The sequence below is a fragment of the Anarrhichthys ocellatus genome, unplaced genomic scaffold, assembly GCF_004355925.1.
Source record: "Anarrhichthys ocellatus isolate YVR2014 unplaced genomic scaffold, GSC_Weel_1.0 scaffold493, whole genome shotgun sequence".
NCBI classification, from domain to species: Eukaryota; Metazoa; Chordata; class Actinopteri; order Perciformes; family Anarhichadidae; genus Anarrhichthys; species Anarrhichthys ocellatus.
This window is the reverse complement of record NW_022280467.1, coordinates 195-15828: the sequence shown is the minus strand read 5'-3', so window position 1 is coordinate 15828 and position 15634 is coordinate 195. Positions and strand designations below refer to the sequence as shown.

Genomic DNA, 15634 nt, shown 5'->3' with positions numbered 1-15634 from the left:
AAGGAAGAATGGCAGAGGATCCCCAAACCCAGGTGTGAAAAACTTGTTGCATCATTCCCAAGAAGACTCATGGCTGTACTAGCTCAAAAGGGTGCTTCTACTCAATACTGAGCAAAGGGTCTGAATACTTATGACCATGTGATATTTCAGTTTTTCTTTTTTAATAAATTTGCAAAAAATTCTACATTTCTGTTTTTTTTTCTGTCAAGATGGGGTGCTGAGTGTACATTAATGAGAAATAAAATGAACTTTTTTGATTTTAGCAAATGGCTTCAATGAAACGGAGTGAAAAATTTAAAGGGGTCTGAATGCTTTCCGTACCCACTGTATATGTATGTATGTGTATGTGTATATGCATGTATGTGTGTATATATGTGTGTACAGTATATATGATAAAGACACAAACAGTCCTGTCTTTCTATGTAAAAACATGAAATACAGAAAATTCGTGCTGAATCCAGAGAATGTTCTTATGTGATCATTTGCAGCTGTTTGCTCTTGTAAACATCTTGTCAGGATTATAGCAGTTAAACTGGATGTAGCCTACATTTAGAGTAAAAACATAAGAATATCAAGGTGAATGTGGTCAGAACAGAGACTTATGAGGAGCTACAAACTGTGAAGGACAGAAAGTTTGATCATCTTAAATAAGTACAACTTATGAAAATGTATAGAACAGTTACATTTGTTGAGTCCCGCTATGGGTAGAGATCATTCATTTGCGCTGAGATCGATTTCTGGGTCACAAACCAGAGGAATGAGGAGCGAGGAATCGAAGCTGAGACCACAACAACCGCATGCTGTGTAAAATAATTACTCATGAATACAAAAGTTCCCAATCAAATGGTAGAAAAGTCTTATTTTGTACTTCTTTGACAAGAAAAATAATTTGAATGTAAATCAATGAAATTACTTATCACCAGATGATGTATAGAATACTCACTATGAGCAGCTACAAATGTATGCCTGTCACTCCATCCCTCTACTGTAGATCACCTCTCGGGTGTTTTTTGGGGAGCCAGGTCCTTGGTTCAATAAGATGCAGATGGACGGGGACAAGACGACCATCTTCCACGATATCGATGGCTCGGTCAGTGAGTATCCCGGAGCCTTCCTTGTTAAACAGGACAACTGGCTGCTCCGTCACCCCGACTGCATTGACGTGCCCGACTGGAAGGCTGCTATCTGCAGCGGCCACTATGCACAGGTGGGTCAGCGGGCGACAGACTGACTCACACATTCATCCTCACCCTCATTCAAATCAGCCTTCACAAGCACCAATCTACTGTTTGTTGCACCTTTTGGCTTTAGTTGATTACATGCATTTTTATATCACAATCAGTTTACACAATTAGTTCTTTGAAATCCTGAATGAGTTTATATTAGTAGTTGTATACACATTAGTGTATCAGATTATTTATAATTTATGCATTTTTCACAATTACAGTATATCTGTCCAGTACACAAATTGACACGTCACAAATTGACATGTTTTGCTTAGCTTAGTACAAACACTTGAAGCAGGTGGAAACTGCTAGGGTAGAACTTACTTAGTCTCATTTAGTAAAAGTTAAAGTCAACTTTATTGTCAATTCTACCACATATACATATAGTGGATCAAAATGCTGTTTGTCTCAGACCATGGTGTCATACAAGATGTATCCAAATGTATCTCGGCCAATAATTCTGTTACATAAATTCAACAAGGAGCAAATAATACAACAAATAGGATTCAACGATCAGTTGACGATAGGCAAGACTTGACCAATCAGATTGGACCATGTCAATTCTTGGTTGGGGACACCCTTAGGTAGCATAACAGTAGCACAATAAGAGAAGAGCGTTTTGAAATGGATACGTTTGTGTTTTACTGCTTATAAATTCAACTATTAAAAGTGTGTGTTTCAATCTCTTAAAGGAAAGCTCACTGTCTTGGTGTAGCCATTATGTGTTCAATGCAGCCTGGCCGTAAGTCTGAATGGATAAAGTAAAAGAAACACCTTCACCAGGGATGTTGAACAGTTGGTGCTTGGCCCACACTAAGGAAGTCCAGGGATCATGTAAGGCGTGATCAAAAGCAGGAAATCCATTTATCTTTGTTTACTTTATTTAGTTTAGTCAAAGAGGCTTATAGCTAATCATTTTTGTCAGAGCAATAATATCTAATCATCAAACATCTATCAATGTCTAAAGTGGACTAACCTGAGCAGAGCATGAAGTCTCTCTCCTTCTGTACGTGTTCTTATCAGAGCTTCTCTTTGCTTTGTTCACATAGCCGGCCTGCTATGTGCCTGTTAGTGCATCTTTTAGTGCAGCGTGTTCATGGTAATGTAGCGCCCACCCTCTTGTTCCCACTCAGGTAAATACTGGTAACTCTGTCAGAACTGTTGCCAGTGTTTGCACTGTTCACGCTATTAGCACCGTTAGCCTCGGCCATGTTGAGAGGCAAGTTACGCTCCCAATCTGTATTTATCCATGCAAAATGAGATGAACTATATAATGATATTGATGTTGGGTAACGCTTTTAAAAGTAAGTTGTCGTAACACTCGAATCAGCCTTTTAAATCCATGGTCTGTTTTCTCCAGATCTACGTCCAGACACGTAACCCTGCCAACCTGAACATGCTCATGGTGAGGGATGAGTACCCTGATCGGCCCCTGACGCTGGAGGGCGCACTGGGAAAGAAGAAACACTACCAGCAGTTCCAACCGGTGATCACACTGGCCAAAGGCTACACCATCCACTGGGACCAGGCAGCGCCCGCTGAGGTCATCATCTGGCTGATCAACTTCAATAAGTCAGTGGACACATGAGCAGCACCTGTGTCAGCACCCAGCACACACACATGACAAACAGCACCCTCACACTCAGCATGTCTGCAGCAGGTTCTGTCTGATCTGGATAGTTTGAACAGGTGAAAATCATTTACTTTACTTATCATGGACAGCACACATAATATAACTTTTGTCAAATGGATTATGTTCATTTGCAGTCTATGTGCAGATTATTGACAAATTTAAGCCCAAATAACAATTAAGACTTTACAACAATACATGGGACTAAATCGCACAAGGGCATTGAAACAAATACTAAGAACACACACAAAAAAATAGAGCACAACCAACATTAACCAACACAAACCAATATTAGAAATCATATGGCATGTAGACTTTAAATACACTTGATGTTGATCGATAGACCGAGAATGATGTGAACTACTGACAATAACTCCGCGCATGAGGGGATGCTTTGTCATTAACGGACAATGCATATAGTCAAAATCAATGTAATCAACACAATGACAAGAACAAACTCACAAGAACCAGTCACATATATTTATATGACAACAAAGCATGACGCATCAATCCAGCAACACTACAGCGCTAAAATACGTATTCCGCCGCACACTGAAGAGCACGAGCCATTCAAATATTATTCACATCAGAGGGAACAATATTAACCATATCATAAAAACGACACCATAGACAAATGAACACAGTAGTAACACTACTACAGATGTAAAAACACAAAAGCACTTCACTTACCAAAGCTGCTGTTCACTTAAAGACAAAGTCCATCCTCCTTTCTTTGTTAATAAAGAGTTCAATGATGCGGTTGTACAGAACATCGGTGCGGTTCAGTTCCAGCCAGAGGTCCTCCTGTGAACATGTTCGTTGAGTTGTAGATCCACTCGGGTCTCAGCAAAAGTTTTCAAAAGCACCGTAGCTTGTAAGTGTCCTGTCGTGCTATGGCGTCCTCAGGTTAGCTTAGCGTAGCTCCAAACAGCTCCAAACACCAAGACGCTCAGTTGCAAATAAAACGCATTCTTAGCCATAACATGTGCAACGCTTCTCCGACGCTGTGAGCCAGGAATACTGTTCGTACAAATCCTTTTCCTGGCTGGGTGCTAGCTGTGGGGTTGGCCGACCCTTTGATAGATGTCCATTTTTTCCTGAAATGTCCTTCTCCAGAAAGGCGTTGTCAGTGACTCACAAATCCGTTTCTCCTCCTTCAGCTATTGAGCATTAAAAAAAACAAAGCTAGGTAAAAAAAAAAAAGAATCTACACCAAGCAAAATGCTAAAAATGTCATAATTTCTTCCATATCTTTCACCTTGAACTCTTACTACTACCAAAATAGTCACGCGCTCGCCCACTGACCAATCACACTGCACGTTAATGCTGACGTACTTGTAGGCCAGCTAGAAAGCTCTGGCACGTCAAAGAATACGCCCAACATGTCAAACTAAAGATCTGATTTGTTGAACACTATGACAATCAACAATATCGTCCCCATTCACTTAAACTGCAAAGGGATTCACTTGTGAGTCTGCAGGCCTCGGGCCTCTCTTCTTACCTAGAGACAGAGGTGAAATCTGATTGGATAAAAGCTCTACTTAAAACAAGATGCACTGGAAGCAGAGCAACTGAGGAAGACAGTAGCTGTGCAATGAGAAAATAAGATAATGGGAAAAAAATTATTATACTTGTAGTGTATTTATGAAAAATTATTAAATTATAAAATAGCTATAAATTTGTGATTCTGTTTAGGCCAGCAGAGAAGGCTTTGCAGGCCCTGACAGCCCACCACTGATATGTTATAACTTTAAACCTTTATTGTTATAACAAGATATTGTCATGTTATAACAAAGTACTATTTATCTTGAAACATGAGAAGTTTCACAATATAACGTAATAACTTCCTATAGTGTTGTATATTCTGTTTGAATGAGGAAATGGTGTGCAGAGAACAGATAGATTGAGGAACACGATTGGACTCCATGCTTGGGTTGACACGTGTCAAAGTTCACCTGTTATTGAGCATTATGTTGGCCGAGTGCCAGTTCATATCAGTACCTATCACAGGGAGTCCACCTGCGTCCGAGTGCAACTTTTCTCGTTGGAACTTGAAACGTTCCGTGTATTTGTTATAACGTGGAAAATGTCTTGTTATAACAATTAACCCTTCACATTATGTGAACTGTGTTGATCAGTTTGTCGTTTTCTGCCGCGGCAGCAATACGCTACTGTACACGTTGTCTACAAAGTACACGTGGTGCTCATATCATCAGTCAAGATGTGCTCTGCATTCTAGAGAGGCTAATATACAGCTCATAGCACCATGCTCAACTACAGTTTTCCCTAAGGAGAGGATAATAACTTGTAGTCACAGATAATAATTTGTACATAAGCTCCATATCTTCTATGCACCATGTATCACCGTATGTGCACCTTATTCTTGTGAGCACAAGAAAGGTATCCTACATGCACACATTATTATCATGTGCCCACAAGTTATTATTTTTGGCAGGCAACATATTATTTTGTGCCCACAAGCATAAGTATAACTTGCACAAATTAATATGTTGCCTGTCAAAAATAATAACTTGTGGGCACAAGATAATTTGTGAATGTGAAATCCATATAATGTGCTCACAGTTATTGATTTATATGCACAAATGATCTCTTTCACACATTGTCTCTTGTGAACTGTAGATATAGAGTTTGTGTGCACAAATTATTATCCTGTTTGCACGTTATTATCTTTTTCACACGGGTTAATAACATGTAGGCAAAAATGAATATCTTTGTGCAAAATATAATCAATTGCATACTAGGTGTTATGTAAAAAATATCCAAATGTACTTATCTAACAGGGACAGGAAGTAAATGGTTGTGAACTGTATTCTGTTTATAACCTTGTTGTAAATGCACAAATACTGAGTTTCCACTCATCATAAATCTAAAAGAGAAGGATAATAAATGTCTAAACAGACTTTCAAATAATCCCAGAGAAACAAAGCCACATGTTTGACCCACTGAAAAGCATCGACCAATCCAGACCAGCATTTGACCTGTTCACCAGCCTGACTCTTAGACAGCACCATGCAGTCTGAGCGCTTCCTCTGTTACATTCAGACATTGTTACATCACACTGTTAGTGCAGCAGCACTGAAGTAAATGCTGAGAGGAGGAAAAGGAGGATGAGAGGGAGAGGAAGACTGTGACTGATTCAGTGAGAGGAGCTGTCTCAGGTATGAGCCAACTTCTGTCTCTGATCAAAGATGGTCTCTGGTGTCGCATGTGAATGTCATCCTTGATATCCGATGACCTTTGACCTCTTCCCAGCGGATGCTCTGAGTGTTTTTGGTCTGATGTTCACAGACAGCTGATGTTGTCTGTCCCAGTGTTTGTCCAGGGTCCTTGCTGTGTCACAGATGTAGTGTTTCCAGGCAGCAACCATCTAGTTCTTTAAAGTGAAGCCAATGCTTCATGTGTTAAAGCTGCATTCTCTCTAGTGTCCACCAGGGGGCGACTCCTCTGGTTGTATAGAAGTCTATGAGAAAATGACTACTTCTCTCTTGATTTAGTACCTCAGTAAACATTGTAAACATGAGTTTACAGAAAAGACAGTTTTCCTCTTACAACTCTAATCCTTTCAGTGTGTTTTCACTTCATCAAAAGTAATTGTAACATTTTCGGTTGCCTAAAATGTTTTATTCAGTGTTCGGTTGTACTTAGCTCCATGCTCTAGTGTCACTTATGGTTGCAAAAACAAGATGGCGACAGATAAAATGCCAAACTCGAGACTTCAAAACCGTAGTCCACAAACCAATGGGTGACATCACAGTGATCCACTTCTTATATACAGTCTGAGTGTTCCCCCCAGCTGTCACACGTGATAACATGACGATGTCACACACTATTCCAGTATTCCTTTCCTTTGGGTTCTTCTCTTTACGTACCAAAGTCCCTAAAGAACTCAATGTGCTTCAAATAAAGCAGGATCCTTCAGAACACTTTCTTCTTTCGATGTGGTCAGATGACACATCATAAAAAATAAAGAATGTCGTATAAGCCTTCTGCTGCTCCAGAGCAAGCTTTTTGAAGTCTGATGAATAATAATACATTTTATTTGTATAGCGCTAGGTACTCAAAGGCACTTTACATGGTAAAAACAGAAACAATAATAATAACAATATAAGCAAGGCAGAGAGATTACAATAGAACAGTAATTAACAAACAAAAACACACATAACTAGCATCACAGGTTAAAAGCAGATTTATGTCCCTTGTGTCACAGCGCTGGTTGGGATTGAAGTCTGAAAACATTGTGGTTGTGTGGCGCTCGACAGCAGTGAGTTTGCCAGACTCATCCCTGCTGCAGGCTACAGGCTACTAGCAGAACAAACAAATCTCTGCAATCCAGTTGCATTGTGGATAATGTAGGCATTAGGTCTTGATGAAGAAGAAAAATGCATACAGTAAATCAGACGCATCGATTTTGATGCTTTCCTAAACTGTCCATAGTGAGTCCAACAATAGTAGTGCAATGCTACATCAAGAGTCACAAGTCTTTATGCCTGTCCTGAAAAGCCTTACTTGAAGGTGGGATTAAGTTTGAGGAGAAATTCAAACCTTACTTACTCTCACATCTCCACACACCAGGCCAATTATTGCGTAACTCAGCAGAGTTTTGTTTCATGATGACTTGACGGTTCATGTGGTGGTTGATTTGCTATCCAGTTCTAGAAAGAATGTGGCAGAGAGAAGACATCAGGGTTAAACATAAGTGCATAAACCACGGTGCATAAACCAATGGCTCCATCTACAGTTCACAGAGGAATACAGCAAGAGGGGCAGTTTCTCTGCAGAAAGAGCTGAGATATTAAACTGGAGTTAAGAAAACAGCTGTGTGTCTTCTGATCCGGTTTAATGGGCCATTCTTTCTTTACTTCTACAGTATGATATATTAATGCAGCCACCTCCTGCTCAATTGAAGCTTTGATGAAGGACTTTGCATTAGACTCAGCAGAAAGCGGTTATATATATATATATATATATATATATATATATATATATATATATGATAATCCTTTGAATAATCTGTCTTGTTAATGAATTGTTTGACTTTGGGGGAGTTTATATTGAAGGTTTGAAGGTTTCATTTTGTTCTTTTCGATTTTGTCCTGATATGTGGAAAACATATGTGGGAACACACATTTTCAATTAGAGCTGCAATCAGCAGCCTTTTTCTTTGAGGAATGGTGAATGGCTGTGAAGTGAGAGCTCAGTTCAGTTCACTGGGAGTTCAGTAAAGCAAAAAACTATGAAGTAAAAAAAAAAATGGAAAAGTAAAAACATATAAGTGCATTGTGTATGCTGCACACAAGACAATTTCCTCTTTGATTGCTTGTATATAATTAAGATAAGAAGGGTAAGTACAGGTCAGGTGAATTTTGAGATATAACATGTGCTTTAACTGTATACAGGATATTGGAGTATATATTTCGAGGGATACTTCACCCTTAAAATGACCATTTGTTGATCAATTACTCACCTTGTGTAACTTTGAAAACATTGTTTTCTCGCATGCCTCCATGGCGAACGAAGAATCCGGAAACAGAATACATCCTTGATGAATTGAAGTATACGGAGGCTTGTGCATGCAGGAGACGGTAGTGGCAGAAGTGTTTTATATAGTATCATATTGTTTGTAAAGTAGTGAGCATACAACTGGAAAGATAACACTTGGAATATACTGCAGGAGTTTTCTTTTGTTTTACTTCAATTCATCAAGGATTTACTTTTTTGGATTCTTCGTTCACTGCGGAGTTATGAGAGAAAAACCAAAATGATACAAATACTCATTATAAGGATGAAGTTTTCCTTTAAGGTTAAGTTCAATTTCAACTCTTTAAAACATGCACCAATACCCAACTGACACATGGTTTTATAATCCATGTGTAATGCATATTTTTCCACAGCAGAATTTTTCCTGCCATTTCCCCAAAACAGTGACAAACAGTGTAAAGTGCCCATCAGACAATCCCAGATTTTTCAAATGTCTTACCAAAAATATATTCTTTTCTTTTTTTAAAAGCTGCAGATCCTCACACTAGAAAAGCTAAAGCCGGAGAATGTTTCATACATTTTTATCCTTTATAGATTACTGAAGCAAATATTTATCAAAATTATTGATAGTTACTTTTCTGTCTCTCTATTAATCCACTCATTTGTTCAGCTCTATTCAGAATTCATGTGATATTCACTTAATGAAGGTAGAAGTAATCATGTGTGTGCTGAGATGAAAGCAGTACAGTGTTCGGGGTGTTTCAGAAATGACTGGATCAACGTGGGCCTCTGCTACCCACAAGGCACCACTTTCACCGTCATCTCCGATATCCACAACCGCCTGACCAAGCAGACCCGCAAGTCGGGCGTCTTCATGAGGACAACAGCGAGGGAGAAGATCAACCACTCCCATCTGGCGAGAGGATACTACTACTGGGAGGAAGACACTGGGTAAGAAACACTCACGCAGACGCTCGCCTCCACTCACAAGCAACCTTTACTTCCAACACTATTATCCCCCGTCACAAAACAACAGTCAGTGTAAAAGCATGTGCTATAAATTCGCCATACAACAAAGAACAACGGCTCCACACAGAATCCGTAAACAAACCAACAATTTATCCCGATTATCTAAAGTACCTCCTTTGGAGGTAAATGCCATAATAATCCCTCACTGCTCCAGAACACTGAGAGCCCACAGCTAAGGTGAAAGTAGGAAGTGGGTGTATAAACTGTGATGGTCCTTTCCAATGGATACTTTGGCCAATCATTTCACCTTTCAACACCTCTTCCAAATGAGTGTGGCTTACCCGTCTGATCGACTGCCTGCTGATCTGCAGTGTTTAGTGACTCCAGGATTCTTATTGAATAAGCTCATTGCCTTAATTTCAAATATTAATATTACTGATAGGAATGATGACTACAGCTACAAAAATAGACCCAGGTTGTACTAACCTGTATTGGTTTTATGTGTGAACATTAATAAAACCACACTCTATTCCATGTTAGACTTAGATTTAGATTGATCTGAAAATATAATTTAAGAAGATGGACTTTTTTTTACAGTTAAAAGATTTTGTCTTTACAAGACCAACATATATAATATAATGTAAAGAGCAAAGGAGGCATGAAAAGAGGATATATGATAAAGGGAGCAAATAAAACAATTGGAACAAGAAAGATAACTAAAGTGAACAGTATTGCATTCACCAAAGGAAAAAACGGAGGCCTTATCTTGTAATAATGACTTCTGGATGTCAGAGTTGTGATGTACTATCTCATAAGTACAGAAGTTAGAATTATAAGTAAATTCCTCCAATTGTTTTATTTTGGTGATTGCCATGCATTTCTGTAAGAAATGGAACTAAAAGGTGAGCAGATTCAAAAGGTCCTGTATGTCCTTAGTACAGCAACATGTATGTGTTTATGATGTCTAATGCTCTACTATGTTTTGCAGCCTGCTCTTCTTGAAGGTCAAGGCCCATAACGACAGGGAACAGTTTGCCTTCTGCTCTGTCAAGGGTTGTGAGAGGGTGAAGATCACAGCCGTCGTCCCTAAAGGCAGTTTACCCAGCAACTGCATGGTCCAGGCCTACCCCAAACACGCTGAGCTGCCCGTTGTGGATGTACCCATGCCCAGAAAGATAACTAATGTCAGGCTGGTGAGAAAAGGGAGAGGGGGTTGGATGGGGGGGCAGTTAAATGAAAATGTTCAAACGAGGCATTGTGCTCTACATAGATGTTTATACAGGCAGTTGTAGTGGAACTGAACTGACAGAATGGTGAACATAGTAACTAATTGACTAATAGTAATAAACAAAGATGGACAATACCATCTGGTATTGCATGATCTTCTCTCACAGAGTCAGCCGAGGGGCCATGACTGCAAAGGAAGGCTACACCCAGGCTATACTCTGGCTATATTCAGGCTACACTCAGGCTACACTCAGGCTATATTCAGGCTATACTCTGGCTATACTCTGGCTATACTCTGGCTACACCCGGGCTACACCCGGGCTATATTCGGGCTACACTCGGGCTACACTCGGGCTACACTCGGGCTACACTCAGGCTACACTCAGGCTACACTAAGGCTGCAGATAGGCTACACTCAGGCTACAGATAGGCTACACTCAGACTACACTCAGGCTACACTAAGGCCCACACAATGTTAGCAAGTCAGAGATATCATCAGGTGCCAGACTTTACATGCCTTATAGGTGATCATCAAAGGTTCTCTATACGCATTTCAGAGCATTTCTATTGCATGCTATACAGAGCATACTATACTGTACTTTTTGACTTGTCATAACAGGACACAGACAACTAACTTATTGAAATCATTTGACCGTTTTGTCAACAATGTTTCTCAACGTCAAAAAGGTCTCTAGCACACAAATACAATATCTATGGCATTTCCACATAAGCAGGTCTGTGTATAAATCCACAGAATTATTTTGTATCATCTAAAACATGTTGTATCCGACTTATTCAGATATGTTCATTCTGATTTACTAGGTTTGTATATACAAGGTGTGTTTTTCATATCTCTATATCTGAACACATATTTTAGTCATGCACTCTCTGTGTCTTAGAAATACATGCCTCTTTTTAGAATTTGTGTTAATTTTTACTGCTGCTGATCTCAATTTCCCCACAGGTTAGAGCTTATATCAAAGTACATTTTGCAGCTGTGGTTTTTTACAGTTATTTGTTTTGAAGTGAAAACTTCAAATTGCTTCTGTGAAATTCCAAATGTTGTGAATTAATTCCAGCTTGTTTACTCTCAGCACTCAACAGAACACTTCTTAGAGGTCAAACTGGAGTCCTACAACACTCGATTTTTCCACATCAAAGAGGACTTTGCCTTTACTGAGGTACAACACACTTCATTCAAAAACCAGCGCTGATGTGTGCAGGCAATCTGCTCGAAGTGGTCATTTAAAACACTTGTTGACCTCTGCATTTAACCCACCCTAAGCATTTTTAGCAACTTGAAGTTTGAAGGATACTTTGACATCTGGAAATTAGGAGTCAGGAATCAAACAGCCAACATCATGGTTAAAGGACGACCCGCTCAACCCACTGAGCCACAGCTGCCGCGAGACGTTATACAATATTTCCAACAACAAACTTAAACTCACCAAACGGTGAAGGAAAGGCCCTTAGTAAAGAACTAAGGCGCACCAGAAAATAAACTTTTTCCAGTGCCTGCAAGCTAGCAATAACTGCGAAAAAGAGCCCAAACACGGCAGAACTCCTCCAACTTGTAGGTTGGCTATTTTTGCATTCCTAAAGAGGATCTGTTCATTCATCATGGTCAGTGCTACTCAGCCAGCTTCCGTGGCTCTGGAGGACATTTGTCAAGTCTGAAAAAATAACCCTGACGATGTCATAGTGATGTCATCAGGTTTATCTTAGCTTGGGCTCATGGGCTAAACATTTTTACAAACTGGAAGTGTTTGAAAGTTGCTATCCAGTTGCATTATGGGAAATGTAGATTCTAGTGTGTTTAGTGCGTGACTCATATTACGGAATAAAAGTTGGGGCCTCTGCTGCTTCAAATTTTGACCATTGTTTTTCAAATTTGTCTTTTACAAGTCCCCTCTTTGTGGAAATGTACTAAAACTCTGAAGTAACCCTTTTACTGTAATTTGTACAAAAGACGAGTCAAGTTCTGTACCCCTATGAGCCCAGCTGTTGGCTCCAGGGAAATAATGCAACCCTGTTCTCACTCCTGAATCGTCCAATACGCTCGGGTAAGCAGACCACGGTCCAAGTCTGGACCCAGACCCTGTTATCGGGTCCATCTGGACCCTGGACTCACAAGCTCACGGAGCGCTTCTATTTTAACCGGTGCAGCTTTTCTAGCCTTTACGCCACTCGTTCAGCTGTCCAGAAAAACACACCGACCAATTACATACGTTGTAAATCATATCACGTGATATTCACACACAAGGGAGAGAGACCCAACAGTTGGAGAGAACTTGAGTCAGAGAAGTTATTTCACATGACGTGCTCGAAAAAGAGAAATGTGGACAGCTTAACCAGAGTCTTTAACCAAGAATGGACAGACTTTTAAATCTTCATTATTTCCACAACCAGTTCAAAACCAGCATGTCTCACATGTTCAGAGACCGTGACGATTATTAAAAGCGGTAATGTGAAGCGCCACTAAAGAGACAAAGCACAACTATTTGAAGCAAACGTACCCACTCACATCTGAAATTAAGTCACAGAAAATAAACCTAAGAGCTGATATGATCAGAACCCTAACTCATCCACTCACTGGCCAACAATGATGTTAACAGAGAGGAATATAGCTGAAACAAGTGGTTTAATAACCACACATAAAGTCATGTTTTTCTTGGTTGACATCACTTCCCCCTGAATGAACTTAATTTAAAGCTGAAGGGCAAAGACTACCAAAGTATTTTATTTTAAGAGCCACATTTTTCAAAAGCTTTGTTATTTAATTTATTCTTAAATGCGGTCCTTATTTTACTTGAAATGAGAGAAGAACATTTATTTATTATTAGAGTGTTTATTATTTATAATTCATCCAGTTCAATATAAAATCTGACAATAATTATTGTTGAGATATTATTCAATTGAACTTTCTTTACTTTATTTGACACTCAGTTGTTGACTACGTACAGACGTTAATACAACTGTTGGCTACTTCAATATATATGGAACTAAATCATAGTGCAAGTTAGACATTATTGTGATGTTCCGGACCTTTGTATAAGGAAATGCTTTCTAACTGGACCTCGCTGAATATTAATTGAATACCCCTGATATAGTGTCTATATAAGACGCACAGGGCTTTCACCCAGGAAACCGCTGTTCATGTCCTGTTTAAAACAACGTTGATTTATTTAGTTTTGTTGCGTAATCTCCAGTTACATAACAAACATATTTATTTTACATAACAAACATGTTAATTTGACCTAAACCGCTATATTTTTCTAATCCTTACCGAGTAGTTTTGTTTTAAAAATCGAGGTAGGAAGTTTATTTTAAAAAGAGAAAGCGGAAACTGATCAAACTGACACTTTGTCCCTGATGTGCAAAACTGACGCAAGAGGGATACATAAAGCGTCATTTGAATCGTAGGGCCACTGACCAAGCGTCGGGATTTAACGACGGGAGTGAGAATGTGTTGACTAATGCTGCGATATAAACACTGTGGACAGGATATACAGAGATCAGGCTAGCATCAGCAACAACATGTTTCAGACAGATGAAGTCTATGAAGACTGTTTGTCTTAGAGATACTGGTTGATTTGTTTTTTGTATTCCTTTAGCAGCAATTTAACTTTTACTATTTTAATAATTAGTAAGTCATTTGAACCTCAGTTTGTTTTATAAGTGCTACAGAAAGTTATTACAATACAACATATGAATGACCTGTGTTATTTGATATCAGTTCTGCTAAATCATTGACATTATTGCAGTGCTGTCATTTAATAGATACCAGAACTGTAGTGTGATTGACTGGCCATGTTGTGACAGGTGAACGGCAGGAAGTTGTACCAACCAGAAGATGGGGTGCAGCTGACAGTTATTGACGGACATGATGGGAAGGTGGTAGAAAACAAAGGCTTCAGGAACTCCATCTTACAGGGCATCCCAGCACAGATAGACAACTACGTCAGTGGACTGACAGATGGGTAAAGGCTGCTCCATTACTGTCTAAAAGTCCTTCAACAGTTTGCACTACCACTCTGTTTAAGTTTCTTCATTTGTTTTCTTGTTTTGTTTGTTTTTGGATGATGCATGGGGCCTCTAAAGAAACTGAATTAATTTGCCACAAAGCAAGACACATGCAGCTGCTATCAGCTAAATGTAAATAGTGAAATAAAAAGCTGTCTCTCACTCTTTCTCTAGTTCAATCGTCCTCATTACGTCTAAGGGCCGTTTGGTTACCAGAGGACCCTGGACTAAAGTCTTGGAAAGACTTGGAGCAGACAAAAGCATCAAATTGAAAGGTGTCTACCTATATCTGTAGCTATTAATTCGAAGCTTCATTCATAATGTTGACATTCAAATTCTAAATCAAAATTCAAATGCTGCACAGGTTTGTTTATCTGCATGTCTATTTATTGTGTTCAAATTAAATATTTAGTATTTCTTCACAGTTGCAGATAAAGGTCAAAGTACAGTGATATTATTTGTATTATACTATGAATTGAATTAGATTCCAGTGGTGGCTGCATAAAGGATTGTTTCCATCTCCTGTGATTCCAATAATTCCAGAGTGTCCACGGTCCAAAAGTCACAATTTATTGAAAGATTATAGATGTAATCATTTCCAAAATTCACAACATGTTTTAATCTAATAAATATTCTTCTTCAATTAATACATGTTGGCGTTAAGCCTATCAAAAATATGAAAGGCGTAACGGTTTTAATATGAGATGCATTTATTTAAACTATGTTAACATGAAGACAGCCGGTCGGGGCTTCATCATGTGTGCGTATGCATGGTCTGAGTCTGAATTTGTTCCCAGAGTAAGAACAAATTGCAGGGCTGGTAATCTTGAGAAACCATTAAGAGTGGGCTATATTTTTTAAATCATCCAACTGAAAAACCCAGCCCAGTGTTGCCAATTATTTTCCGATGAAAGTAGCTAGCAGCACTAGCTACGAAAGTTGCCAAATATTGCAAGAACGGGGCCAAGTCTGCAACACTGACAGCCCGTCCCTTCAGGACCCCCTCCAAAGCCAAAATTGTCATTATCAATATTAAAAAAAAACATTGCTATTGTAAGTA

At 39.2% G+C, this 15634-nt stretch overlaps 1 protein-coding gene across 1 annotated transcript; it reads left to right on the top strand.

The window, feature by feature from the left end:
* The first annotated feature begins 384 nt into the window (after positions 1-384).
* Positions 385-14966, top strand: LOC116401510 (cell migration-inducing and hyaluronan-binding protein-like). The gene is made up of 7 exons (XM_031879949.1): positions 385-1207; positions 2587-2798; positions 9121-9306; positions 10313-10517; positions 11646-11732; positions 14374-14531; positions 14749-14966. Exons 1-7 carry the CDS (start codon positions 1040-1042, stop codon positions 14867-14869), a joined length of 1137 nt encoding a protein of 378 aa, XP_031735809.1. The 5' UTR covers positions 385-1039; the 3' UTR covers positions 14870-14966.
* Positions 14967-15634: the final 668 nt, after the last annotated feature.

Coding starts and splice junctions, on each gene's coding strand:
- LOC116401510 (XM_031879949.1), top strand. CDS start 1,040: ATGCAGATGGACGGGGACAAGACGACCATCTTCCACGATATCGATGGC. Junction 10,518..11,645: donor AGATAACTAATGTCAGGCTG/GTGAGAAAAGGG, acceptor GTTTACTCTCAG/CACTCAACAGAACACTTCTT. Junction 11,733..14,373: donor AGGACTTTGCCTTTACTGAG/GTACAACACACT, acceptor ATGTTGTGACAG/GTGAACGGCAGGAAGTTGTA.